Genomic DNA, 26,998 nt, shown 5'->3' on the forward strand with positions numbered 1-26,998 from the left:
ATACTCATCTTAAGTAGGCAACTGAGTTTAACTGAGATATCTATGGGAACCTACCCATCATGCAAAAGCAATTCAGTCTTTTTTCCATTCTTGTTTAGAAGCTTTGTCTTTTGTGTGTATAGTGTATCCTTACTTCTATGCCACCAGAAATAGAGACTGTTCTATACACTGGCAGGAATGATTAATATTATTCTTATCACACTAGCCTTACTTTACAACATAGTGTAACTGTCTTTTTTTGTTTATTTGTTAGTAGTAGCAACTTTTCTTCCAGTTTTAATAACACACAATTTTTTGAATTATAATAAATTGGCATCCTTCATGCTAAATAATGCAGAGAGAGAGAGGGAGAGAGAGAAGGGCTGTGGACTGCCATCAGGAAGATGGGTCTTGATATAACATTTTTACAGCTGATTCTTTGAATGGTTTGTACAATGTGCACATATAAAAAATCTCCAACTTAAAGATAGATTGGGATCTTATTTTAAGTAGCAAAACACCTTCAGGCCTTAATTGCCATTTAGAACAAGATTTTGCTGGTGGGTGGCAAATTTATATGGTGCAATTAATTCTCTTTTAGTTATTTTTCACTGGTAAGAGAGAGTTCTCAGAGAAAAAGTGGCAAAATTTAACTCATATGAATATATGAGAATTCTTCTGACCTGAGGAGGGTCACAATATTGACAGTATTAAAATGTCATATTGTTATGAAAATAAATTTCAGGCCAAACAGAGCAGCCCAAATTAGATCTCCCGTAAAACCTGAAAGACATGCTTGGCCTGAATTGTTCAATGAAATAGAAGAGAATGGCACAGAAAACATGGGAGGCTTCCCTCCTTCTTTATGCTGAGCCTCTTTGTCTAAACTCTGTGTTTGACATGAAGATTTTTTTCCTGCTAATTTACAGAAACTTACAAATTAAGAGGAATCTTCAAGGTGTTTAATCGGCCACATAAGTAAAAAAGGATGCATCCTCTTTTACTTCCCATGTCTTATGCTGGGTGCCCCCCCTTCCCCTCTCTTTCCCCATGGTTAAAAAAAAAGCAAAATGAAATCATGCTGAAAATAGCAATTTTACTGGGAATCATTAATCACCCCCTACAATAAATACTTCTTTGTAATTCAACAGCGATTCTGAAAGGCATTCTCTTGGAAAAGGTCTATGAAGATACCACCGAAGGATTGGGGAAAATGTGTTCATGTATAAAAGACACAGTTGCTTGGCTGCACCCTGAAGGTGTATGCTTTCAGGGTGGAGTATCGGACCCGTACATATGGCAGATTGTCACCGTTCAAGGTAATTTTAAAAAAACATTTTATGGATCTTTTCCCATATTGTCACTTAAATGTGTAGTTGCACTTGGGAATGGGGATGGGCATGGGGGAGCAGGAGAGGCTGTGTTGTTATCTGGTAGGTGCCCTGGGTTTCTACCTTAGCTGGCTTAAATAATGTTACAATTGTTCCAAGAAAGACAGGGTAGGTGTTTAAACCCTACTATTGTCCTGTCATTGCACCAGGGCAAGGAGTAGAGTTCACTGAAAGGACACATTTTCTGTCCCATTAATTGTTTTTTTTAAAGAAGCAGACTGACCCATCAAACCCTTGACCTTTAAAGACCGTATTCTTTCTAATCTGATTCTTGGACTTTTAAATATGCTTCTCTTTTTTGGTCTCCTCCCCTCCCTTTTATGTCCCTCACACCGATAAATAGATATGTGCAAACATCTTTTCCCTGTTGTAAAGGAAGAGGATTCTAAAATCAAGTGTTTCTTTTAAAGTTGCACCTAGGGGGAAAAAAAAGAAAAGAGAAAGAAATCTCCTTCTTTCCCCCAAAATAGTCCACTGGTGCTCCCACACAAGGCAGAGCAGGGCAAGGAAGGCTTCTGCCACTCCAATTTGTGGGATGGCACAGAGATTTGTTTATTTTTGTTTTGTTTAATCACTGCTTGTGTAGTTCATTCAAACCCTTAAGAAGCTGGCTAGACAGGCCATTTTAGCCAGCAGCCACAAAAAAATTACAATACATGGTCTGGCTGATGGAGGTGCTGGGCTGAGGGGGGGGGGGGAATAGGAAGAGGAAAAGAAGGCTGAAAAGTATTTCCTTTTACTGGTGTCTCTATTTTTCAAGCAGGAATAAAGGTTACACTGATAGAAGTGTGGCCATTTCTTTTCTTGCTTTCTACTCTTGCCATCTTGTTTGCTCTCTTTCTCCCCTTTTGACCTTATATCAGTTCTGGGACTGATTCTCACTCCACCATTTCTGTCCTTGACTTATATCCTCAACCGAGATTGCAGAGCTAACCTGGGGAGGGGTTCCCCTCTTCCTCCCCCTAAATAAAAATTAGAGAAAAGTGCTCTTTTGTTTGCTTAGCTAGCTCCCCACAGAAATATACAAAAAGATCGATATCGTAGTGACACCATTACATGAAGCAACCTTAGTGTGAACCAACTCGAAGACCAATAAACAAGAAAGGGAAGCTTTCTCTTGTGATTTATGACAGGCACAGGAGAGTATGGTTGTGGCTGTTGAAGGAACTACACTGCATGGCTTTTCCTATACATTTGCACTGCAAGAGAGAGCAATGGAAAAAGGACACTTGTTAGGGAAGTTCCAGTTTAGCCTTTCTAGCCTAGTGCCTTCCAGATTTTCCTGAGCCCAGTTTTCTTTTTAAAAGCTATGGAAACTTTTTCTAGATTTCAACAAATACTGTTTGGGGGGAAATCTGATTATCCTTAAAACGATGAATGAGATAACCAGATAACACTGTTTTTGAGCACTGTGGAATTTTGCAGATTTGTTTGAAGCTGCTGTCTAATGTTCTCCCCATTCCATAAGAGATCTTCAGCAATGCCTCTTCTCACCACTGAACCTGCTGGCCTCCAACAGGCCAAAATGTTTCCTTCCTGATATGGTTTTAGCACAAATATAAGCCAGATCATGCTGAAATCCAGCTGAATTCACTGGGATGGATTTTCACTAGATTAGTTATATTTAGTTTCAAATTACATGAGGAGACATTGATTGACTTGTCACATTAACTTCAATCAGACCTAAGAGCAGTTAAAGCCATTTTCACTCCACTAATTCTAGCATCTTCTACAACCGTCCACCTATGCTGTAATGCTAGAAAGCCTATTCTCATTAATGATACTAATGAAATAGTCTATGACCATAATCCTATATACATTTCTTGCAGAATAGACATGAAGTTAGAGGAACTTGACTTGACTTGACTCCTAGGCAAGTCATTTTCTCTATCCCAACTTATCTCACAGGGTTGTTGTGAGGAAAATACCGTGGCGGGGGGGGGGGGAACTTTGTGCTGAATATGTTCACTGCCTTTAGTTATTTCTAAAACTAATAAAGGTTGGATACAAATAAATGAAAATAAAATAAATATCTCTGCTGAAACTTAGTCCAGCTCTAGCCCAATGAAGCTTAGTTGCAATTTGGGTGGTTGTTACCTGCTGGCAAAAGTTTTTCATACCTTCCACCCTACATTTCAGTAGGATGTTGGCCTTCCCAGTATTCTCTCTGGATTTGACCAAAGGCCAAGGCATTTCCCTTCCTTGAAGAGTGCTAATATTCCTGCAAGCTGCACAATTAATCCAGATTTCATCGCCTTCCATATCATTCAAAGAAAGGCCATGAACAGGGAATTATGAAGCATTTGATAGCCTTTCTTTGAAGAGTCTGGCTATCTGGCACTCTCATCACAAACACTCCTGCCAGTGTCTTGGCTGGAACAAAAACCCAGTTATGCCCCTACCTGCAGCTGACAATACAAATTCGAATCCCAGTGACTGGTGGGGGGTGGGGGATGGAGAGCATGTTTGCCTGTTCATTCTCCCCTAGTTTGACACTCCTCCCTCCCCCCCCCCCGCACATTATTGATGTCCAAAGGACCTCTTCGAAAACTGAAAAACTGTCAGAAAGGGATTATAAGGGTTCAATAAGTGCCTGAAAAGCTTCTGCTAGGATAGATAAAGGTGTTGCCTCTGTTTTCGGAGTATTGAAATTTTAATCTGGGAAGGGGACGCCCCCCACCCCGAGGAACATCACGTGACAGGTTAAATAATTAATTTCAGTCTCCAGCAATGAATCGGTGGCCGTCAGTTTTCACTCGTCGAAGTGATTCTTTCCGAAGTGAAGGGCAACTTCCTCTTTCTTACCCCCAACTCTTCCACCCCCAATCTTTTCGTTAAAAAACCAAACCAAACCCACCGGCCAGCCTTATTGATGTATGTTTGCAAGAGTCTAAGCCTCTTAAGCAAGCAGTAAGGGGGAATGAGGAGGTTAGTAAGTACGTAGGGACCAGCCTTGCTCCTTGATCGCGGTTCATTGTTTGAGCTGACTGGTTTTGGGAAGTAGTTTTTACCAAAGGTTGAAATCTGCTGACAAATAGCCCGGCGGTAAGTTCTACTATTAGGCGAAATCGACTTGATAACTCACTTCTGGTCCTTACTCTCCCTGGGGAGGGTTGCCAGCCCCCGCGTGGGAGGGAGGGATTTGGTGGCTGGGATTAAATTTTCCAGGGCTTCATAAATTATCGGCTTCTCCATCAGGGCCAAACAAGAAACGGGAGAGCAGCAAGCATCGTGAGAAAGGGGAAGGGAGATGCGGGTGGCTGGTAGTCCACACTGAAGTCTGGGAGGGAGGCATTCTTCCTAACTCTTAGTTAAGCCGAGCGATTTAATACGGAAGGAAAATATCGCTATTAAGGGTCGATTTGGGGATAACAAGAAGTTATCATCTTCCGGTAAGACCTCTGGGGCTACTTCGCAACTTTTGAAAAGGAAAGAAGACTGTTCCCCACCCCTCTGGCAATCTAAAATCCCACGATGTGTTTTTTAATCGCTCTTCAATGCACCCTAAGTTTCTGACGGCAGGAATGCATATTTCATACAAAGGGAAAGAGGGTTCAATCAAACAAGGCAATTGGTGTGATGGTTTTACAAAGCGATGCTTGCTTTTTTTTTTTTTTAAGGAGATAATGCGAAAGTAGCAGAAATATGGAGAGGGAGGACAATATTGTAGTAACAGGAATCCGAACCTGGGTGAGGACTCTCAGTTTAGCAGTAAATATTTGATGCAATCCACGGGCAATTCTGGAAAGCAAGGCTCTTGTTCAACGTAAAAAAAATACCCCTCCCCAAATAAATAATTATGTCTGATTTTCTCTTTCTCAATGGCTGTTTAGTCCAAAAACTAAAATTTTGCTACTTCCTACCAAACCTACCTCTACAAAGGAACCAATTACCAAAATTCAAATTCTATAGAATTTTTCCCCAAAGGGAACAGGGCCTTTAAAAAAAACATTTGGGGCAATGATCTTCCAAGAGAAAAATGGATCAATACTGGACACTCACTTTTACTAGCCAAGTGAAGGAGAATCATGTATATTTTTAAAAAATTTTTTTGGTGCTGATAGAACCAGAGGAGGAAAAGAAGGTCAAGACACTCATTATTAAAAATGGTTGAAGAAAACTTATTATTGAGGCCAACAATCTTATCCCGATGCACTGTTTTTACTAAGGGACCCATAGAAGACAGACACACTTTTTTTTTTAATTATCCTGCTTCCAACGTCACACTCCTTTTTAAATTATTGTTCTTGATTCTGAATCAAGAACAATATAACAGTGTTCAGTGTTGGTAATACCTCATGGCTTTATTTGATTAAATGATGCAAAACAATGATTTCCTAGATACATAAAAATACATGTTTCTGATAAGAATTATATTCACAGAAAACAGGTCACTAATTGCAAAACTATCTTTCAATTTCATTCACACTATTGCAAACATCATCATTATTAGTATTAGCATTATCCATTTACTTTTATTAATGTTTTTGCCATTCTATAACCAAAATAGAAAATTGATTGTACTAATATTGTACTTTTTAAAGTTACTCAACAGTCCTGTTCCTTCCCTTCACTTGAAATTGATATCTGTAACTTCAATAGTGTTTAATTTTTAGTTTATATGTTGCCTATTCTTTGTTTACAGCACTCCAGTTCATTGGGAAAATATTATTTAAAGCAGAATACAGTCTGGAAACAATTCTGTCCTGTGGCTGGAAGGACGAGAAGGTAAGAACCTTGTTGGAGGCGGAGGAAGGAAATTAAACCTCTTGTACAACAGTTTAAAATAGTTTCATGTTGCAGGGAAAAGGACTTGGTTTGCCAATACTTGTTAGAGAGGTTACTGCAGAGTTGGGGTTTGATAAATAGCTAAATCGGTTGGAATTTTCTTCAGTTTGGTCTATTCATCTTTCTTGGTCAGTGAATGCCCTTCTTGTTAAACAAAGAAATACACAGAGCCTAAGTAAGAGCAGTTCTCTAAGCTCCATTCAATCAGGCAGTCTTGCACACCGTCTGGAAAAAGCCAAAGAAGTAAGGGTGTTATTGAATATGCATTGGGGATGGGTGTCAAGATATAAGACCAAGTTGATCATTAAAAGGTTTACACTGATGGACCATTAATAGTGTTTCTCTTTCGTGACTCCCAAAGTGTCTCCTAATTTTAGAATGTTTTGTATTTATACAGGAGAGAATAAATAGAGTTTTAGGTTTTGTTTTTTTTAATGTGGGAATAGAATAATACATTCTAGGAATGTAGAATTTTACTTTTTAAAATTTCTTGGAAAGCCTCTGAAAGCAATGAAAATGGATTAATTGAAAACTTTGTTGTTGTCTACTTTTGATGTTAAAGTTTGAGTTCTCATTTCATTCAAATTTCTAACATTGTTAAAAAGATTGTTCTACCAGGATTTCAGACTAATGCATATGGATGGTTATTTGAATTGTCTGCTAAAATTACTCAGAATTAGGTTAGTACCTGTTTAAAGATTGCCATAAATTATAATGTTACAAGAATTTGTTATGCTAATATAATAGTTTGTTCAGGTTCTTCCTTTTAAAGAAGCCCTAGAATCCTGGTTTTTGGCTGTTTCAGAATAAAATATTGTATTTCAATATAAAAATATTTAGAAAGGGAGAAACTTAAAGTTGCTTATACTTAAGTGCTTGACATTCAATACACCATCATTCCAGTCCCAACTTTCTATGTTCTAACTTAACCTTAGAAAAGATCCTATTTATTTATACAACATTTATTCATCCTTCCCCATATTTGTCTAATAAGAAAATATTCTATTTGAATGAGTACAGTTAGCTAATAAGAGTCAAGGTAGATGTCTTCCAGGGCTGGAACAGATTCTGTAAATGGAACTATAAAAATAAGCCACACACACACACACACACACAACTCAACCAGAAACTCTAATATAGATTTCTTTTTAGCTATAAATGTTAATGTAAAAGTTAAAGGTAAAAAAAACCAAAAACAAGAACCAGCCTCATACACAACACACACATATTTATAACTGTAAGGCTGATGTTAAATTTTTTTATTGTAAATAGACATCTGATTTTTTCTCAGAACTAACTGAATTCAGTAATTATATATATATATATAATTGAAAACATGGTTAGTGAGAAGAAAAGCCCACTTTTCTTCGAAAGCTTCAGGATTGTGGATATTTGATAGAAAGTCCCTCTGAAATCAGTAGGACTTATCTTGTAATAGATATGGATATGATCATTCTTGGTAGATTTAGCTCAAGTAGAGGTTAGGAATTGATTATGCTTGGATCCAAAAATTTTAGCCATTTATTTGGAAAGCAGTGACCAAGGATATCAGTGGTCTTCTCCTTTTTCTTCCAGAAAAGTTTGTTTGAGATCCCAGCTCACATCTGTTTCATGTTTCTCCAGCTTGGATTCTGTGGGTGCATGAACAAGCTTATCTTTATCTAAATCCCCCAATAAATGTAATGTTTTTTAGGTCTCCTAAAGTGTTCAAATTTCTAGCTCCTTCAGATGATAGAAAAATATCATAGTGATTTTCTACCAGCAAGACAAAAACTAGGTTCCTAGAAGGTTTGTTTAAAATAGTCACATACATCTTCAGTGAGTACTGGAGTTAATAGTTCAACAGCAATTTTCACATTAACACAGCACCAAGAAACAACTTCAGAGAAAACAGATCTTTGAAAAGCAAAGGAAGATTTTCTAGATAGGCCTGTAAATTGAAGTTGCACCCTAAATTTTGGATAATCATGATTGCTTTGGTGATTTCTTTTCACTTTTAACTCCATGCAAAACTTTTTGTAACTTTTTCTATTTTTATGCACCTCTTTTCATTAACCATTAATTACAGCTTCATGTTGTACAAAAGGTTCTGAGGGTCTCTTGACTGGTTTGAAACATTGCCTTAAATAACCTGTGAAACTCTTCTGAGCAGAAAGTTGCTCTTGGTTTCAGATTAGCTTTTGCCAGCAGAACTCTGAACAATAGTTGTGCTGTAGAAAAGTATATGCTAGCTTTTAAGGTTGTACAGATACCCTGTAATTTATGACAATCTTAGGCAACAGTCAAAATTCCATTTTTTGGAGGCTTTAATTCTGGGCACTCTTATCTGAAAACAAAGTCATGAAAATTGCCTCCAAGGAAAATGTGTTTTAGGAGCATTCTTTTATTGACTTCAGTCAATTTGATTTTGCAGTTTGCTGAGGTCTGATTTCACAACAGTAAATGCAACTTGTTCCCAAGTAAATATGCACCGAATTACAACACTGTAGCAAGATTTTTGCTCTCCTTTTAAGATAGTCTATGTTATTAAAGTGCTTATTGCTGGTTTGAAAATATCTTTCCTAAAAGTCAGAGAAGCTGAATAACCAGTCTAAGACTGGGGGATTTTCTGACAAACTGAAAAAAAAAAAAAATGAATCCATGTGCTTTCATATGATTGCTGAACATGTTTTTTTCTGTTTTAACCATAATCCAGTAATCTCTTAGTCAATCACTCTTAAAGTTAATTTAAAGTTAGAGAACATTACTACTCACAATTGAACCATATGTTGGTGGAACCTGTAAATTTTATTTTCTCACACACTTTAAATTCATAACAAAGGGAGGGAATGGAAAGAGAGAGAAGCAGCTTGACAGAGTGTTGAAAGAAGCAGAATGCAAAGAGCTCATTCTCATGGTCCAATTAAGAGGAAATGTCTTAGTAAGTAGAAATTGTCCATTAGAACTACCAAAGTGGGCCCCATAGAAGGACTAGCTTGTTTCTTCATTATTAAAAGTCTTCCTAGGTTAGAAGATGTTATGGAAATATATTGTCCAGAAGCAAAAAAGAAAAAAAAGTTTCTTAAGTTCACTTAAAAGTCTTGTGTGAACTTTTTATTTCCCTTCCTCTTTGTTTTCAAAGTTCTCTGTTCCTAGACAGCTAGCTATATTATTTTCTCTTAAATTTTTCATCACTCTAGAACTCTGTAATTTTGCACATTACTCAAGTACTTGCATAGGAAATGCTTAAGTGTGGGTTGAATGAGAAGGTCCCAAGGTTTTGGTGAAATTTAGATCTACAGGCAGATGGTGTCCTCTTCCTTGTCCTCCTTCTCCTGGGCCATTAACAGGACAAGGGCAGCTATCCAGTAGTTTCTATCAGAAGGTCCTTTGTCAGATAATTCAAAGTCTTTGGAGTCTCCACAACAACTTCTGGTGTACTATGTGGGTGTTGAGCAAGCCTCCCCTCAATAGACTTACAGAAGAGGCTGCAGGATGGCTGGTGGTCTGAAGGGTTTCCCTGTAAAAATCCAGATGAAGTTCATCTGCTTTGTGTCCAGTATTCTTCCACCACCCCCCACCTCTGAAGGGTCACCAGAGAGATTTCATTCTACAATGCATCTTATTAATCTTTGATTAAAAATAATTCTTCTTACCTTCCCTCTAAAACTTACAGCGGGGAAAATTAATATGTGGGTTGGGAGGATAATAATAAACGTCTCCAGCTCATGGTTTTCTGCTCACTCTTGTGAAATGTTCTTGCTTAAAGCTTAAGAGGAAAGAAGGGAAAGCAAACTCTCTCTCTCTCCCTCTCTCTCTCTCTCTTTCTCTCTCTCTTATTCTCTCTCTCTCTCTCACACACACACACACACACATGCGCGCGCGTACACACATACACCAGAGGCTCAAGCTTCCAACCCTGATTCCTTCAGCGATTCCCGATTTCAAATAAAAGGATTTAAGTTGACGTATGACCACGTGAGCACATAATACAGCGCATTATTGTGCTATTTGGAGTGGAGATCCGGACTGGCTTCGTCTGTGATTACGCTTTACCAGTTTCTGTTCAGAGCAAGGACTGCTTTCTGTTATCCACCGCCGGTCCCCCTCCCGCCCCTCAGCACTACGCTCACCCTCGGGAAGTCTCCGTTTGGGCTACCGCACTTGATCCTGATGGAAAGGTTATTATTGCCCTGCTATTAGGGCGAAATGCTTCGTTAAAAAAAAAAAAAAGGAGGGAGACAGAGAGGATGGAGTTTATTTTAAGGTATTTCCGTTGATTGTTCCTGGAGCGCGCGACTTCTAGTGGGGCTACGCAAAAGTCCCGGGAGGGGGGGGGGAAAGGCTTAAGGAAGGCTATGCACTTCGCCTTCTTCTTTGTTTCGCTGGGCTTGTGAGGCTGGGAGAGGGATCTTTGCAACGAGCTTTGCAACGAACAGAGAACTATCCCCACCCTGCCTCCGGTCCCTACTCAAAAGGTTAAAATTCCTGTGGATCGTTCCAGAATGGGGTTTTCTGGGTTTTTGTTTCATTTTTTGGCTAAAAGATATAGTGATTCCTTTTAAAAATCAAAATATGAAGGAAGAAGAGAGGCTTGTTTTGATGCTGCTTGTTTCTTTGTGACTTATTATTATTATTATTATTATTATTTGTTTCATGAGCGTTTTGAGCAATGTTAGATTGTGATCACAGCCAAAAACAAAATGCTTCTCTCTCTCTCTCTCTCTCTCTCTCTCTCTCTCTCTCTCTCTCTCTCTTTCTTTTGTATTTGGGGAGAGGGGTTTTCAGATAGAATGTATATGCAATTCAGCTGCCATTTTATTTGTGATGCATGACGATATTATTTTTACCAGTACCCCATAGAGCCTCTGCAAGGAAAATCTTTATCAATTCAGTACGGAAGCAAGGTGTGCCTCTCTCCCCCATTCCACTTGCATCTTTCTTCACTCTTCTATCTGAGAATGGAAGAAAAGCATCCATCCATCTATGCGCCATAGTGATCAATGAGATTCTTTACAGGGCCATATTTGCTTGAGTAGGACTCTGGAAAGCAGCAAAAGCAGATGCATGCCTTCCTCTGTCTTTCCTAAAGGTTTGCATTAGTTATCACCAAATCCTAACCACTTATTCATTCCGTATTATGGAAGGAACTGCCCCCTAAATGGAACAGGGAGAGGGCATGAATGCCTTCCTTGCTTTATACAAGGGGACAAATGTTATATAAAATTGCATCCACCACTGAATCCCAGCATTGCTAAAGGTCAGAGTGCTGACTGTTGATTTATGTTGCCAGTGGGCTGGGGGCAATCTTCACTCTGCTATGCTTTCCTGGTCCTTTTATTGGCAGTTGCAATTATTCAACTTTGGGTTCAATTTTAGATGTATAAAGTATCAAAAATAAAACTTTTTTTAACCGACATGGTATGGATACTTAATAGCAAAATATATATGACTGAATCTCTTTCTGTATATGCATGTATATGAGAGAAGCATACATGCATTCGTATATGTAAGTTAGTATAAATTAACTCTCCTTTTCTGATCTACCAAACAAACAAGTCTCTAGTATATCTGCAAAATTAACCACCTATAAGTCTTTAGTATGTATCTCTGTGTATTTGTCTGTTAGTGTGTAATTAAATAGAATTGTCTGGCAATTCATAGTATTTAAAAGTAGCTTTTCAGATGAGAGAAAGAAAATTAGATTTCACATGGGCTAGACCCAGCTGGGAAAAAAGGGGGGAGCATTAATTTTGGCTCAATTATTTTGTCATCATTTTGTATGATTTATGGCCCAGTTCTGGAGGATTTTTGACCCAGTTAAAACAGACATAAATAATGAATCCCAAACCTGAGGCCGTGTTTGCGGGCAGAAGTTAAAAAAGTGAACAGTTGACTAAATAGAGATCCAAGTATCAGTGATGCTGATATGATAAAGTATACTTTCTAGGTAGAGAAAGATTTTAAATGCTGTCCATATCAGGAAACAAGTCCAATAAAATTAATGATAATACCTTCCAGGGAAAGATTTCATAGATTTGGAATGTTAAATGACCTGAAGTTAAAAATCTGGAATAATATATCTCTTTAAACAATCTTTCCCGTATTTTCTTGTTCCATTTACAGAGTTTTGATTTATTTTATCTCTTACACACACCCACAGTGTGCTTTTTAATCAGGTGTGCTGAGATCTTTCCTATTTGCTGAGCTGATAAGGAAACTTGTCAATATTTTTTTTTCCTTAGCGAGAAAACATTCATTTGCAAACTTTGCTTTGCAAATGCAAGGTAGCTTTTGTTTTTGAGAAATAACCCTCATTCCTACCTTGCTTCAGAATGAGAGGTTCTTGAACCATTTGGATTTATATTGCTTTAGGTCCAGTTGGTCCAGCATGAATCTAAACAGAATCTGACTTTTTAGATGGCAACAAGAGGAGAGGGGAGATTGCAAAGATACCTGTATAGGGTAGTAGTAAAGAAGGAGAAACTCACAACCAGAACAAGAACCAAAATTCTGAAACTCCAGTAGAGCTAAAGAAAGAGACAAAGAGTACGGGAGATAGGTTTTAGCAACCAAAAAGCTAATAAATGGGAGGAGAAAAAAACAGTGCCGCCTATTAATTGGATACTTTTATTGGAATATTGGAAAGTTCTCCTTTCTATTTGGACCTTTATTTGCCTTCAGTTTTAGTAAATTTGCTGTTTCAGGCACCTTCCTAATGAAATATACTTAGAAACGGGCAAGGTGAACAAAATGTCTGCTTAATTTTGTTTTATTTATTTATTTATTTACTTCAGGGGAAGAAGCTGGTGGGTTTCAACATCCAGTTTTCTTCTCAAATTCTCTCCGGAGAGAACTTTCTTTGCCAGCTCCACCAAAAGAATTGGCTTTCTTTTCTTTTTGTGGAGGGATGGCAAAAGGTGGGGGGGAAGGAGGAGAGAGAACAGAAAAATGTGGTATCAGCATTTTTCAGAAGAAAAGTAATAGGGCTGATCATTGACAAAAGCGGCGTTTTCTTGCATCGCCACTGCCAAGCAGGGAGGGTATAGCAAAACGGCTGACCGGTGAATTTTGGTCCCGCTGTCCTCCCCACCTCCTACGCAGCAGCTCGGCTTTATGCCTTTCATGTGGCGCCCTGGCAATATGCTCTGAGAAGCAAGTGTTTTCTGTTGGGTAATTCTGTTTACAGCTTGGCGCAAGAAGTCATAAATCTTGCCTCGCCATAAATGACAAAAACCATTGGTATGCATAAGAGGCCACCCTGAACTGAAAGTACGTGTGTATGTTTGTGAGTGCGTGTATAAATCTCTTCTTTCCCCAGTTCTGCTTTGTTTGGGGTTTAAGATGACAGTGCAATTTAAAGAAACTTCTTTGTATTTTCTACACCTTTGGTAACAACGAAGGCCTGTCAAAATCGCACTTAGCTCTTATAGCAGCGCCAACTGGCTGGTTTTCTGGGGCACTTTAAAACCTCGCCCTCCGGGTCTAAAGCTATGTTTTTTGTTTTGTTTTGTCCTATTTTGGTCTCTTTATACCCTACCTCCACCTCTTCGTGTGAATGGGGGGGGGGAATAGAGTTATTACAAACTCTATTCTACTTATTGATGTTATTTTAAATATCAGACTACTAGAGCAAGAGAATGGCAGGAAAGTGCAGAAAGGGAAAAAGGAGGAGGAAAGGAGAAGTGGAAAAAAGAAAGGTGAAAAGAGAGAGAGAAGAAAGAAGGGAGGAAGAGAAAGAGAAAGAAGAATAAGGAAACCCCAAGTTATCAAAACAGCAGCGCTGATCAGCATGGCCGTGAGTATTTGTTAAATAATGTGAATTGAGAGACGGGGAGATAGGCAATAACCACAGATAGAAATCCTTAACCCGACTGTGCTTTAGAAAGTCTTGATACTTTTCAGCAGACTGAGAAATTATTCCTCCTTATTCCAAATTAATATTCCTCTCTCCAAAATATTCCAGAGGGTATAACCTCACAATTACATCCTAGCCTTTATTAGTCCTTGCTTTAGTTATCTAGCATTTAGTTACATTTTCTTGGAATTAGAACCTTGATAATTATTTCGTCCCACTGACATGGAAGGATACGGGCAAGTTTATTTCACTGGTTATCCAGCCAGGCATTATTTCTGATTTCCACTGAACTCGGAGGCAGATTCTCCTTCTATCATAAATATTAACTGCTCCTTTTGTAAAGGGAAGGTTGTGCTGTTTCCTGGATGATGCATATGTGAATGCTTGCCTAGGGAAAGGACAACCAGAGAAGAGGGGAAGTGGGCATCTAATGATGGTCACCTACATTGTTTTAATCCTCCCCATGTAGAGATTGTCCTGGATTGTGGGAGAAACCAGAAGTATACTTTCTATTGTGTGTAGTGGAGGTGGGGTAGTGTTTATCCATATGTGGCATAACTTTAGATTTTAAACTATGCCTTCCTTCTCCCACCCCCACCCCAGAATTCTCTATATTAGTCATCAAGCTGTTGCCATACTGGAGTCTGAAATTTATGTTTGTGTGTGTTTTACACACAAACACACACACACACACACACACACACACACACACACACGTACCATCAAAGGTCTGGGGAGAGCGATGACCTTTTTGTGAACATCCTTTGTCTTGATTAGCATAATTTTCCTGGCCTCTGATGCCTCTCTGGCCCTTCACTCTTTCACTGCCTCTTTCTTCTCACTCCATCCATTCCATCTCTCTCTTTCCCCCCCCCCATCTCTCCTGCCTGCCCCGGACTTCCTGAGGCAGCTGCCTCCTTTCTCCCAACAAACGCCCCCTTGGGCGTACAAGGTTGCATAGGCAGCCCTCTGCCTTTTCCCAGCGATCCGGTCCAGGAGAGAGCTTGTCCAGGGTAGCGAGGCAGGACTCTCGCTCAGCCCCAGGGGTGAGATGGGGGGCGTGGAGGTTGGGGCCGGAATGAGGTAAGGACAGGGCAAGGGGGGGGACACTCCATCGGAGGCAAGCTGAAGAAAGACCTTCTTGGGTGTCCCCTTCCTGGTGGAGGCAGGGCGCCTCCGGTTCTGACTCTTGGGCTCGTCCTGGCAGAAATGACTTGAACTGGTCCCCATCCCAGAGGAGCAGAAGGCACTTAGTGGTCAGGGCAGAGGGGTTAAAGTGAAATGGGGAGAGCCTGATCCCTGGACTGGCAGGGAACGACTGTCATCTAGCCTCCAAAGACCAATACTGGCTTCCGCTTCGTCAGAATTAAGGTAAGCAAGCCCCAAATATGCGGCTATCAGTGGTGAATGCTGGAGTGTATGTCCTGGTTGATTTATGACCAGAGTCTTAAATCTCGGTTCAAGAAGAGTTCACAGGCTGGAGCTTCCTTCCAGGCAGTGACGGATAGACCATTTCACGTCGAGTTCAGGCCGGGTGCCCCTCTCCCCTCAACTTTTCTTTATCTGGCAGGAAATCTCCGGGGCCCGCCAAGAGGAGGCCAGCAGTGGGGAAGTGGGTGGGGAATGTAAACGGGGACCCCGCGTGGACCATGATTTACAGGAGGGGTGGGTAGAAGGGTAAACCAGAGGAACACAGAGAAAAAGACTCCAAACCTGTAGTCTGGTATGCCGGCTAGTTTAAGAGAACATTGATAATTTTTGGATTCAACCCAGTAATTTCTGCAAAAACTCCAGAAACTATGCATCACGGCTACTTTTCTTGCATTGTGGATCTGGCCAATATACCCGTGATTGGAAGACTGGATTCTTTGTGTGAGCCTTAATGGTGGTGGATGGGGGTGGGAGGAATAAGTCTTTCCAAGAAAACTTTGCATTGCTTCAGAGATTTTAGGAGAAGATCTCTCCATCAAGTGCGGATCTCACTTTTTTCTTATCCCCACAGTATTCCTGAATCAAAGTTGCCATCCTATGCAGGCTTTCCAGAGAGCCAGTCTCAATTGCTATAATGGGACTTCCTTCTGAGCTGAACGGGAATAGGACTGGGCTGTAAGGTTGCAATCCTGGTAATGGGTGCAAGAAGTATGTTCCTTTTAATCAAGTGGGAGCAGTTTTTGAAATAAACCTGTGTCAAATAGATGCTTTAAAAAAAACAGGCATCAGCCTGCAGGTTGGCAAAATAATCTACTGTGAGTTTGAAGTCATACTTTGAAGTCATTGGATTTGCAGACAGACTTTTTGATGATGGAATACTAGTGCTTCTCCCTCACTGGCTGCTTTTTTGTGTTTCCTTACATTTGCATTCTCTTGAAATAAGCATTTATCTTTAGAAAAACAACTAATTGTAAAGTGTGATATTGTGTTTTTTTTTCTAACTTTAAACAGGAGCTATTTCCTCTGTTGCAGGCATTGTTGTTAACTGCTTTTTGTTTGCATTGACTATCGACAAGCAGGAAAGGGGCTGCCTGACTGTCTCACCCCAAAGTCTCTTTTGCTCATTGTTTTCCCTGCTTACAAGCAAAAGAGACTTTGGGGGAACTCTTATAAGAGTTCTTTCTGCAAAGGGCAGAAAGGAAGCAGCAAGCATCTTATTGTTTCACATTTCTTAATTCAAAAAGTGAATTAACATTTCCACCTCCACCCCTCAACAAAAAGGAAAAAGTGTTAAAAGTCTGAAATTAAGAAGATACATTAGGCCCTTCAGTCAAATTCAAAGTAAAGTTCTGGAGTTTAAAGTAAATTTACTCCCAAATCAGATAAAGTCAGTTCCTACCAACCTAAACTGCAGCTGAAATTCGGCTTCTATATTTTTCAGTACAGGTTGTTTATTATAACTTTTGAAAGACTTGACTTGTTTTTAAAACCCAGCAAACAATAAAAGAAGATAGCTTTACCCTCTATGGAAGGAAGCTGCCATCTGCAAAGGGTTTATTAAATCAATTGTTCTCTCCTGTGTGCCTTGTTCTGAAAGAAACTTGAGTCAACTGAAATGCAAACTCCTGCAATTAATCTGAGTATGCTTGTGAAGTGATAGTGTGAAATGTTTCCCTCCAGCAAGATACCCTGGCATCCCACTGTTTTGACTGGAACCTGAGTTGGGAATGTTTATGTGAATATGAGGACTTTGGAGAGAAGGTGTGGAAGTGATATGTTTTTAACTGGTGGTTCTGATGGTCTATAAAAAGTTCATTGGATTGCAGATAAGGAGTCCTCCGAAATCCCATGCAACCCCTTCTCTAGCTGATTCTGCTCAGACAGGTAAACATTGTTGAGTGAACAAAAAATATTTGGCTGGTTTGTAAGAGTGTTTGTGGTTTTGTGCACCCATTCCTCTGCCTGCATCCAAATGACCTCCATACATCAAATGACACTGCAGTCTCAGGGACAGAACCTATTATGGTTGAGTTAGGAGGAAGGTTCAAGCTGTGGTCATGGAGATGGGCACTAGCGGCTGTGCCTTTTTCCAGACATTTGTGAATATATTCATGAAAGAGGGAAAGGGGAAAATAATAACTGAAAACATCTGACTGACTGCGCAACCAACCATAATAGTAATAATGTCAGATTTGATACACCCTCAAACAATTAGGACGGGATCCTGCAAGGACAGAAGCAACCAAAGGGACAGGCCTGAAACTTCCCACAAAGGAGCACTAACTGGAAGATAATTTCTGACTGTTACCCTTTTGCTACATGTGGAGACTATTGGATGAGAGCGGCCAGATTTGTGTCCCTGTCTAAACTGGCAGCAGTTAAAGCTAATTTATGCACAGGAAGTTGGCTGATTATTAAACAGAGAAAGCTCGGGATATCCCCAGCCACTGTGCAGTTTCAACACACGAAGGGTCATTATGGGTTCCATTTATCAAATCTTTTGGTTTCCTAGCCAACATTTCGTGAGTTCGAACTCCTCCAGCGTGGGACTGTTGACTGTTGAGTCACTCTTCGTGGTGAGCCTGGAAGATGCATGTATTGATTTTTCTTTAAAAGGCATTGTATCCAACCCTTTAAGTAAAGTACAGCAAGATTTTCTTTTTCTTTCAATAAATAAGGGAAACAATGTGATATTTCTCAAAAGGAAAGCAAAAGGAAAGCGTAAGTGGTGCTTTGAAATCCTTCATAGTCTTAAATCAGTTATGGAAAACAATCTGCTTCCAACCTCTTTCTTATCTGGAGGCCATTTATTGCAGGGATCGATCAGAGCCCTTTTTATGGGAGAAAAGATAAAACAATTCTTAGCCTGCATGTGGATGTGAGTGTGTGCGTGATTAGATATCACCCAAATCTACTTTCTCTTGGATCTGTAAACCACACAATCTGGGCTGCCAGTAAATCTCTACATATCTCTTTCTATTTCTCCCCCCCCTCCTCTTACCGAATTTCTCTTCGCCTTCAGGCCAAGTCATGCTGCTAAATATTGCTGACCACTTTTTCTGTTATGGCTTTCATGTCACTTAGCTATTGAAAGTAAGATGGATTTGTACTATTTCTCCACTCTCCTGTGCTTTCCCTACACCCTAGGTCTACCAGGAGAGGCCATTGGAGGAGAAACGTCATGTGACAGAGTGGTGCCAATGTTATTCTTTAAGGGTGTCAAGACCCTGTCAGTTTATGAAATAAATATTGGGAAACAACGAAATGCAAAAAGCGACGACCTACTACGACAGCTCTGCGATCTATGGAGGCTATCCCTACCAAGGAGCAAATGGTTTCGCTTACAATGCTAGTCAGCAGCAATATCCTCTGCCTTCTGCTTCAGCGCTGGTGGAAACTGAGTACCATCGACCTGCATGTTCTTTGCAGTCCCCCGCTGCCGGCACCAACAGCACTGTGTCCCATCACAAGGCCAATGAAATCAGTGAGAGTTGTATGAGGACCATCCCCAGCCAATCTCTCCAGCCCCCAGTCCTACCAGAACAGCCCCAGCAACAGCCTCCGACCCAGCAGGCACCATCACTGCCCCCTCCTCCTCCTCCCCCCTCCGTGTCGCCACCTCAAAATGCCACTGCCAACACCACCCCTGCCAATGCCACAAAGAGCTCCATCCTGAACTCACCTACCATGTCCAAACAAATATTTCCCTGGATGAAAGAATCTCGGCAAAACACCAAGCAGAAAAACAGCAGCTCCAGTTCAGGTAATGGAATAGGGGAGGGTTAACTGGAGAAAGCAGGAGGGTTCAGTCCTTACTAGCACAAGCAGCTGATCCACCACCCGTCAAAGTTCTGCTAAACTTCTTGGGAGCCCTGCCTGCCAAGTATTTCGTGGTTTCAGGAAAGACATGAAACTTTCCCACTATTTTTACTGGGAAATTGAACCTGTGCAATCTCTTGAGATCACAAGCATTATTTTATTTCATTTGTGCATACACATACAAGCCCATCTCCAGAGAGTCGGGTGATGAGAGAGGCTTCAGTTTGCTTGATGGTGACCTCTGTTCAACTCTGAAAAAAGAATGTGAAGTTCCTTTGCTTCTCTCTTTTCAAGCTTGGATGCCTGTTAGAATCTTCAACATTCCATACTGCAGCCTCTCCCTCCCCCCTTGGCAGCTATTAAACGAGAGCCAGATATGTACAAGCCCCTGGCCTGTCTTCCACCAGTGTTAGCACTTTTTTTTTTTTTTGGCTTGATTCTATTCCAGCAATAAGCCAGCGACCTATTCCTGCTGCTGAAGCGTAATGAGAATAAAATAGCTCATCATGATCTTCAGTCAAGATCAATGCTTTGTTTGATATTCATAACCTCCTTTGATTTTAGCTCACAGACTGGCAGCCTTATAGGAGTGGGAACAAAGCTTAGGTTTCTTTAGCACTCTGCAAGCAGGTCCATAAATACATTATGGGTGGATTACAGTGTTTATCTACAGTGTTATTACATAAGTAAACCCAAATCGATGAGAAAAGTATTAGCGTCCTTTTCCCCAGGCATTTAGCTTCTACTTATCATTAACTTCCGCAATTTATCTTGGACTGAGAAAGTAGATCCTAAACATTTTTGCAAATGTTTTCTTCAGTGCATTTCTAATGCTATCATAGAGTAAAACCAACATAAGCAGGCTTTATTATTTAAGGTATTCAGTGTTCCATGCTCTATATTTTTCTCTCTATATATTAACTTACAAAACCAGAATCCGTATATCTAGTCAATCGGCATACTAAGAGTAGATGCTAAATGCTTATATTTGGAAATAAAGCTAGAAAGCCTTTTAGGTAGATATGCTTTAAGCTGCAGCCTTAGCTCATCATTGTTCAGTAGCCAGAAGCTTAGATACATAAATTAAGCTTAAGCATATAAAACTTGTAAGAACAACTTATATACTTCCAAAATTCCCCTCTGATAATCAGAGTTGAAAGTACCGGGTAGCTTCAGCAGTGGTTTCTTCCCTCAGGTGATGAAAAATACAGAAAACATCTCAGTATTCTCTCTCCTTGTAGACACAGGGCAATTAAGTAAATAAATGATAACAGTTTACCTTTACCTGTATTTCAAAATTGTTATAAAGGTTACTTTTACACTTTAAGAGTAGGGAAGGAAGTGTCCTCCATTTGGTTTGGACTACATTTCCCATATAATATCGCTAAATTACTTAAGTGAATTGAGCCTGATGGATTTTGCAGTACAAAGCCTCTTGTGGGCATCATGCAGTATATTCCTTTAAACTCAGTCACAGATTTGGCCTTGTATGGCCTTATTTCACTCTATTCTTTTCAATGGGCTGAAACTGGCTTTAAGCCAAGTAATATTTTACCGCAGGTGAGTGCCCGAGGTTACCCTGAGAAAGGAAATGGAGGGAGAATGGATGTTTGCTATCAGGGTTATATTTTGATTTTACTGATATAAGGTATTCATGTTATTGAGATTAATCCAACACAAGTAAGGAGGTATTTCTGTGAAGAATAATCTGACCATCTATGTCATTAGTTCCCTTATTTATCTTTCTTGTAAAAATTGCATTTCTGAGGAGCTGTTATTTCTAGTAGTTTTTGAAGACTGTATGGCTCCTTTTCTAGAAATGGTTGCCTCAGGCAATTGTTACCAGATCAGAGAATTAAAATGGGATGGAAAAGACCAGGTTATTATTTAGCCTGGTGGTTTTCAATTCTTTTAACCCTCACTCTATATAGCTATTCTGGGGATAAGGAATTAGAAGTCAAATATACTTGGAGGGTCCTACGTTTGGACAGATCCGTAATCATTGCTCTTCTTAGGATAGCTTGCTAGCCTCAGTATGAGGGAGACACTGACCATTCATCATGATTGATTCCAGGCAGGATGGTTGAATGGAAGAACACTCGTACTTTGGCTCAGGCAGCAAATGGCCTTTGATCAGTCTTCCTTCTATTTATATACACATTTACTATTAGTGAGCCATTCTAACATTAGATCTCTGGGTGTACTTGCAAATTTAGCAAGTAGTAGTTTATTATTATTTCTGGTCATAGTATGCTAGGTATCATCCTACTTATCTTGTTCTTTGTATGATTTGTATAGGTGAGAGTTGTGCTGGTGATAAAAGCCCCCCAGGGCAAGCTTCTTCTAAAAGAGCCCGCACAGCTTACACCAGTGCCCAGCTGGTAGAACTGGAAAAGGAGTTCCACTTCAATAGATACCTTTGCAGGCCACGAAGGGTAGAGATGGCTAACCTCCTAAATCTCACTGAAAGACAGATCAAAATATGGTTTCAGAATCGCAGGATGAAATACAAAAAGGATCAGAAGGGCAAAGGCATGATGACCTCCTCTGGAGGACAGTCCCCCAGCAGAAGTCCTGTCCCTTCAACTGCTGGAGGTTACCTGAATTCTATGCATTCCCTGGTCAACAGTGTTCCATATGAGCCTCAGTCACCATCATCTTTCAACAAGACTCATCCGAATTCTTCTTACAGCATCCCTACATCATATCCAGCTCCTATCAATAGCTGCCCGCCTCCTCAAAAGAGATACACCGGAACTGCAGCAGTGACACCTGAATACGACCCTCACCATCTTCAAGGCAATGGTTATGGCAATCCACATATACAGGGAAGTCCCGTCTATGTTGGGGGCAACTATGTGGATACCATGGGAAATTCGGGACCATCTATATTTGGTCTAACTCATCTCCCTCATCCATCCTCTGCTAATATGGACTATAGTGGGGCAATGGGCAACAATCATCATCATGGACCTTGTGATCCCCACCCAACATACACAGATCTTGCTTCTCACCATCCTTCTCAGGGAAGAATTCAGGAAGCACCCAAACTGACCCATCTGTAATATACCATTGGTTATATAGTGAATCTTGAAAGCTTCCCAAGTTTTATTTTTAAGAAATGGGGGGTAAAAGCCCCAAGTTTTAAATCTCTCTCTCTCCCCCCTGCCCTCCGCTACCCAATACAGTTTTATTTGCTTATGGGTTTTGTTCTGTGTTTTCCTTTTTAGTAAAATGCGGTTTCCAGTTTATGTGACGTAGCAATATTTGTTGCTTGAATTGCTCTCTAGTTTCAATAGTGGATATTTATCTTCTTGAACTCTTGCCTTGTGATCTCACTTTGAGAGTATACATAGGCTTTATACTCTTAACTTTGACTCTTTTATCAAAACAGGGTATTATGAACAAATTTTCTATACAGACAGTTCTTAAATGTGAATTTGTTCATACAGAATCAGTCCCATCTGGGAAACATTTTTTATTTTAATTGCACTTCTTTTAGATAAGAAAAAAAGGCGCTTGAACAGGGACTCCTGAGCAAAATGATTAATACGTGTACGTCTTTCAACGTGTGTATGCTGGTGAACTTTCAGATTTATTTATATTTTTTTGAATAATCTAAGTGTTTAAATTTTTTATTTATCCCCATCTGTTCATATTTATATATATGAAGATATTAAAAAAATAAACTTCTTTACCCTGAGAATTCAGGAAATATTGACTGGCTGTATCAATGGAATATAAGGAGAATATCATTTGTAAAACGAACCAGAATTCTTTTATTTATTTATAAAAAGAAATAATACAATAAAATCTGGAAAACAACACATCAGGGTAGGAAAGTAATGAATGTCTATAGATAATCTAGGTAGAAAATGGGTAAACTGGGATTTGACAACAAAGGATCATTGATTTGTTTTCAAAAGGATACACTCACATTCTTAAAACTAACTTACTAAATTAAAGATTTTGTTCTGAATAATAGACATTTATGATAGAACATTTGATGGCCATCCCCCACTCCGAATCCAAGGAAAAAAGGAACGAGGAAAAGAACTCAGGGAACGATTGAGGTCCCTGAGTTTTAAAATGCACAGCCAACCTTTTAAATTTCCCTCTCTCTTTCTTCTGGCTGGACTTTTAAAGCTGCCAAAATTTTAAGCATTTCCAGAAGGTACGAGCGCTCGTCTGTTGCCTTAAAACCGAACGAAGCCTCTTCCAGCACCTCCAAGGCTGGTTGAACAAGCGTCCCTGTCGTTCGCGTTTGACTGCAGACGCAGAGGCAGATTCAGCGCGTAATTTTCATGAGCCGGCTCTTGCCTAGCGACCTCCCCAAAGGAAAGCCGCACACTCAGGGCGCTAAACTGCTCCAAGCTGGAATAAGATCTCTGTCTGTGGCCGCGGCTGATTGTCAGCATCTCTCTTTGCAGATTTTTTTTTTTGGGGGGGGGCTACGTGGCCTCAATCTCTCGTCTTGTCCGCGGCTGTACCCCTCTTCAGAGTGGCGGACCCGGGTCCGAGAGCAGCGAGCTAGGGAAGAAACAAAGGCTGCCTCTTCTGGAGGAGCTTCTTCCTCGAACGAAGAAGCTCAGGTGCTGTAACTTTTCTCTGGAGGCCTCAGGCGGCCTGGCTGCAGGCTGTTCTCTCTCCCGTTGGCTCTTTTTGCTGGGAAGCTCTCCGTTCTTTCTCGCCTCCGCGCGAGGGGGGCCCTCTGAAACGATCGGAGTTTTTTGCCCCCACACTTCGCCCCACGGGACAAAATGGACAATCGAGAAACAGTGACGGGCAAGCCTTGTTGTTTTCCTACCTAAAGAGAACGAAACTGAATAAGAGTCCGTGGATTTAAAACGAGCGCGTGGGCTCATATTTGCTATGGCAGGGATTCAAAGCACATTTGTTTACAGGCAGATACAATTTATCATCCCAGTAATGAAGAAACGGATTCGGCAACAATAAATCTGTTCCCGAGGCGACGTGGGCAGTTTTGAAAGAACTATTCCTTATAGTTTCTCCCACCAAATAGGCTGCTTCTCCTCTCTGGCTACAGGAATTGTGGAATTATTACCATTCCTTACATCTTGTTAATCTAATTTCCTTTCACATCCCAATCTTTCTCATTCTTTCTTGAACGGTGGGCGGGGGGGGAGTGTAGAAAAAAAATCATTTATATAATATAGGTGCATGTATAGAACCCCTCCCACTCATAAATACACACAATTTCTAAACAAGCCTTTGATGTAGCCTAAAAGATCCTTTCTGTCCCTCAAATACATCTGTGCTAAAAAAAAAAAAAAAACTTGGAGAATCCATAGAGGGGACCCCCTCCTCCCTTATTTCTAAACAGAATTTTGAAGACATGAGGTTTATCGGCTGTCCTGAATTTGTTTAGGAAGATTCAGTATGCAGGTTTGTCTTATTATGAATAAAAAGGTAGAATATGTCACTATATGATCTGTCTGTTTTGTTTAATCTCAATACATTTTCCACCATATTGGTTTCCCTTCCTAAAATATTATCAGTCTTCATATTTTCACTAAAAAAAAAAATCTCTCTGGTATTTTTCTTCTTTCCTCCCCTCCATATCTGAAAAGCTCCCAATGGCCAGTGATTGTGCAATATACTAAATTCCACATTCTAATTTTGCATTTCGTACTTACAGCATTTTATCTTCACTTAACCATTTTCCTCTATACTTACAGCTGCTTAGCTCCAGACTGAATAGTAAAAACACCAACTCTATTGAAAAAGCAAAACTATTTAAAAGAGAAATATGGAGCGGAGGAATCACTTTGAAACTTCTATCTTTTGAAAAAAAATGAAATAGAAGGGGATTGTGGGTGTTATTTCTCCCCCCCCCTTTGAAATTAATTAAAGAAAAATGTATTATATAAATTAATGGCTTCAAGAGGTGAAAGCAAAAGAAAAAGAGGGAGAAAACTGACAGGTATGAGGACAAAAACTGACCCTTAAAAGATATATAAGACAAAGGAAATGGACTCCCCCACCCCCACCCCACCCACCCCGTGCTCCAGTCTGATTTCAAAGACATTTATTTACCCCTTCATCCTGCATATATTTTATCTGCAAGAAAATGCAAGTTCTTACAGAAATAAGAAAAGAAAAAAAAAGGCTACTTAAAAAAAAACAACTAAGAAGAAAAGCTTTGTTCCAGGTGGTTTGTCTATTAGATTGTCCACGGGAAGAAGAAAAACCCACAATCCAGCCTACATTAAAAAAAAAAAAAAATCTTCCAAATATTCTTCCCACACCAATTTAACTCACAAAGCCTCAGTGAACCGAATTGCCCCAGCCGCCTCCCTTGCTCGTCTTACCTCCTTGTGGGGTTCTTTTAGATATAACATACAGAAGCCGGGGCGCACACAAGCGCGCGCATGCACACACACACACCCACACACACACACCAGCAACGCCTTGCTGTTATCATCAATATTCCATAAATAAATAATGAAATAAAATCCTTAGGCCTGTGGCTGTCTTCCAGTCAAGTTAAAAAGCTGAAGTTTCTATCCTTCACTGAGAGGACAGAGCGAGGTGGGATCCGTTTGGGAAAATAAGCACCACTACCACCACCATCATCATCCCTTTGGCTTATTTACTAGAGTTTCTTCCTCCCCCAAACAACCTTTCTTCTTTTTTGCTCAGCTACATTTCATCTAGGAAAGAGCATGAAGCTCGAAATGTGTTCTTAAGGGCCAGAAGCTGTCAAGGCATTTTGGCTGAGAAGATTGATCATGCCTAGATTTCAGCAGAGCTTTGTTTGAAGTAAAGCAAGAAAATTAAAAAAAAAAAAACCCTCCAACAACATATATATTTGTAAGGCACCCTCTTTCCTCCTCTTCTCTTCTTAAATAACAATTTCCATTTGAATTTTATGTTAAGATTATTACAATATTTCACCCCTCCTCCTCACCAGCTTTCCTTCCATATTGGAGGCAGTGAGTCACTCAAAAAAATGAAAGAGGCCTGCTGTTCCTTTCCCTTTTGCTCAGATGTGCTTGTGCTTCATCAGAAATGGAACAACCAGTTTATCATTTAAACCCTTGTGACAATTTCCAGGACTAATTCAGAATCTCGAAGTGGGGGACATATGGAGTGTCCTTGAAATATATAGGAATGCCACACGACCTTACCTTCTTCTCTTCTCAGCACTGGCTTATTTTGATTTGGAGGAGAGGAAATACCCTTTTCTGTTCCTTGTTACTGAATCCCCCTGCCCTTCCATTGTTTCCTCCCCCCTTCCTTTCATTTCCCGTTTTATTTGAAGGAATTGAAGAACCGTTCTGTCCAAGTCTTTAGCGTTGTGGAATGAGCAAATCGAAAGAAAAGCAAACAAAAAAGGGTGTCGGTCAAACAATCTTATTTGGAAAGGGAATCCGTTTTATAGTTCTTTCCTACATGATTGATAATAATTTTTCAAACCGATATTGAATTTTGACGTATTTCTTCACCATCAAGACTGCTTACTTACCTGATCCATTTTTATTGTGGTTAAGGGAAAACAGTGAGTCAGAGTCAGCTGATTCCATTGTCGTTTGTGTTAATACTCTGGTTTGTTCTTATAATCGACAGCATTTTTGTGATTTCTGTGATTTGGGTGTCTGATGGAAATGCATCTGGTTTGGACCATCCATTTCTGTTCAGCCAACTCAAATATATACATGACACCCTGGACTGACTTCTGCCTATGGAAGCGAAGTTCCTGTAGAAAATTCTTTCTACACAATGGATACAT

At 40.0% G+C, this 26,998-nt stretch overlaps 2 protein-coding genes across 13 annotated transcripts in view; both read left to right on the forward strand.

The window, feature by feature from the left end:
- The first annotated feature begins 1,244 nt into the window (after positions 1 to 1,244).
- On the forward strand, positions 1,245 to 25,061 carry HOXA3 (homeobox A3). 11 transcript variants are annotated; one of them, XM_039342021.1, is made up of 4 exons: positions 1,245 to 1,298; positions 6,016 to 6,098; positions 18,574 to 19,189; positions 21,544 to 25,061. In XM_039342021.1, the coding sequence occupies exons 3-4, from the start codon at positions 18,691 to 18,693 to the stop codon at positions 22,308 to 22,310; spliced, it is 1,266 nt and encodes a 421-aa protein (XP_039197955.1). In that variant the 5' UTR covers positions 1,245 to 1,298; positions 6,016 to 6,098; positions 18,574 to 18,690; the 3' UTR covers positions 22,311 to 25,061. The 11 variants fall into 11 exon arrangements, with proteins under 11 accessions (XP_039197955.1, XP_039197952.1, XP_039197956.1 ...); XM_039342018.1 differs by having other exon boundaries at positions 1,263 to 1,298; positions 17,107 to 19,189; XM_039342019.1 differs by lacking the exons at positions 1,245 to 1,298; positions 6,016 to 6,098 and adding exons at positions 10,463 to 17,310; positions 17,939 to 18,002.
- The window catches only part of HOXA2 (homeobox A2), a 29,031-nt gene continuing 3,288 nt past the window's right edge, over positions 1,256 to 26,998 (forward strand). Inside the window, exons 1-2 of one of the 2 annotated variants that reach the window (XM_039342024.1) lie at positions 1,256 to 1,298; positions 6,016 to 6,098. The gene's annotated coding sequence lies outside the window, so the exon portion shown is untranslated. Of the gene's footprint in view, positions 1,299 to 6,015; positions 6,099 to 26,998 lie in introns of those variants that run through there. The other variant, XM_039342025.1, reaches the window with a different exon arrangement.

Source organism: Crotalus tigris, unplaced genomic scaffold, assembly GCF_016545835.1.
Source record: "Crotalus tigris isolate CLP2741 ecotype Arizona unplaced genomic scaffold, ASM1654583v1 scf7180000017774.6281472, whole genome shotgun sequence".
NCBI classification, from domain to species: domain Eukaryota; kingdom Metazoa; phylum Chordata; class Lepidosauria; order Squamata; family Viperidae; genus Crotalus; species Crotalus tigris.

Excerpts from the sequence above, each read along its gene's own strand:
- HOXA3 (XM_039342021.1), top strand. The coding sequence starts at position 18,691 with ATGCAAAAAGCGACGACCTACTACGACAGCTCTGCGATCTATGGAGGC. Across the intron at positions 19,190-21,543 it reads AAACAGCAGCTCCAGTTCAG|GTGAGAGTTGTGCTGGTGAT; the intron begins GTAATGGAATAG and ends TGATTTGTATAG.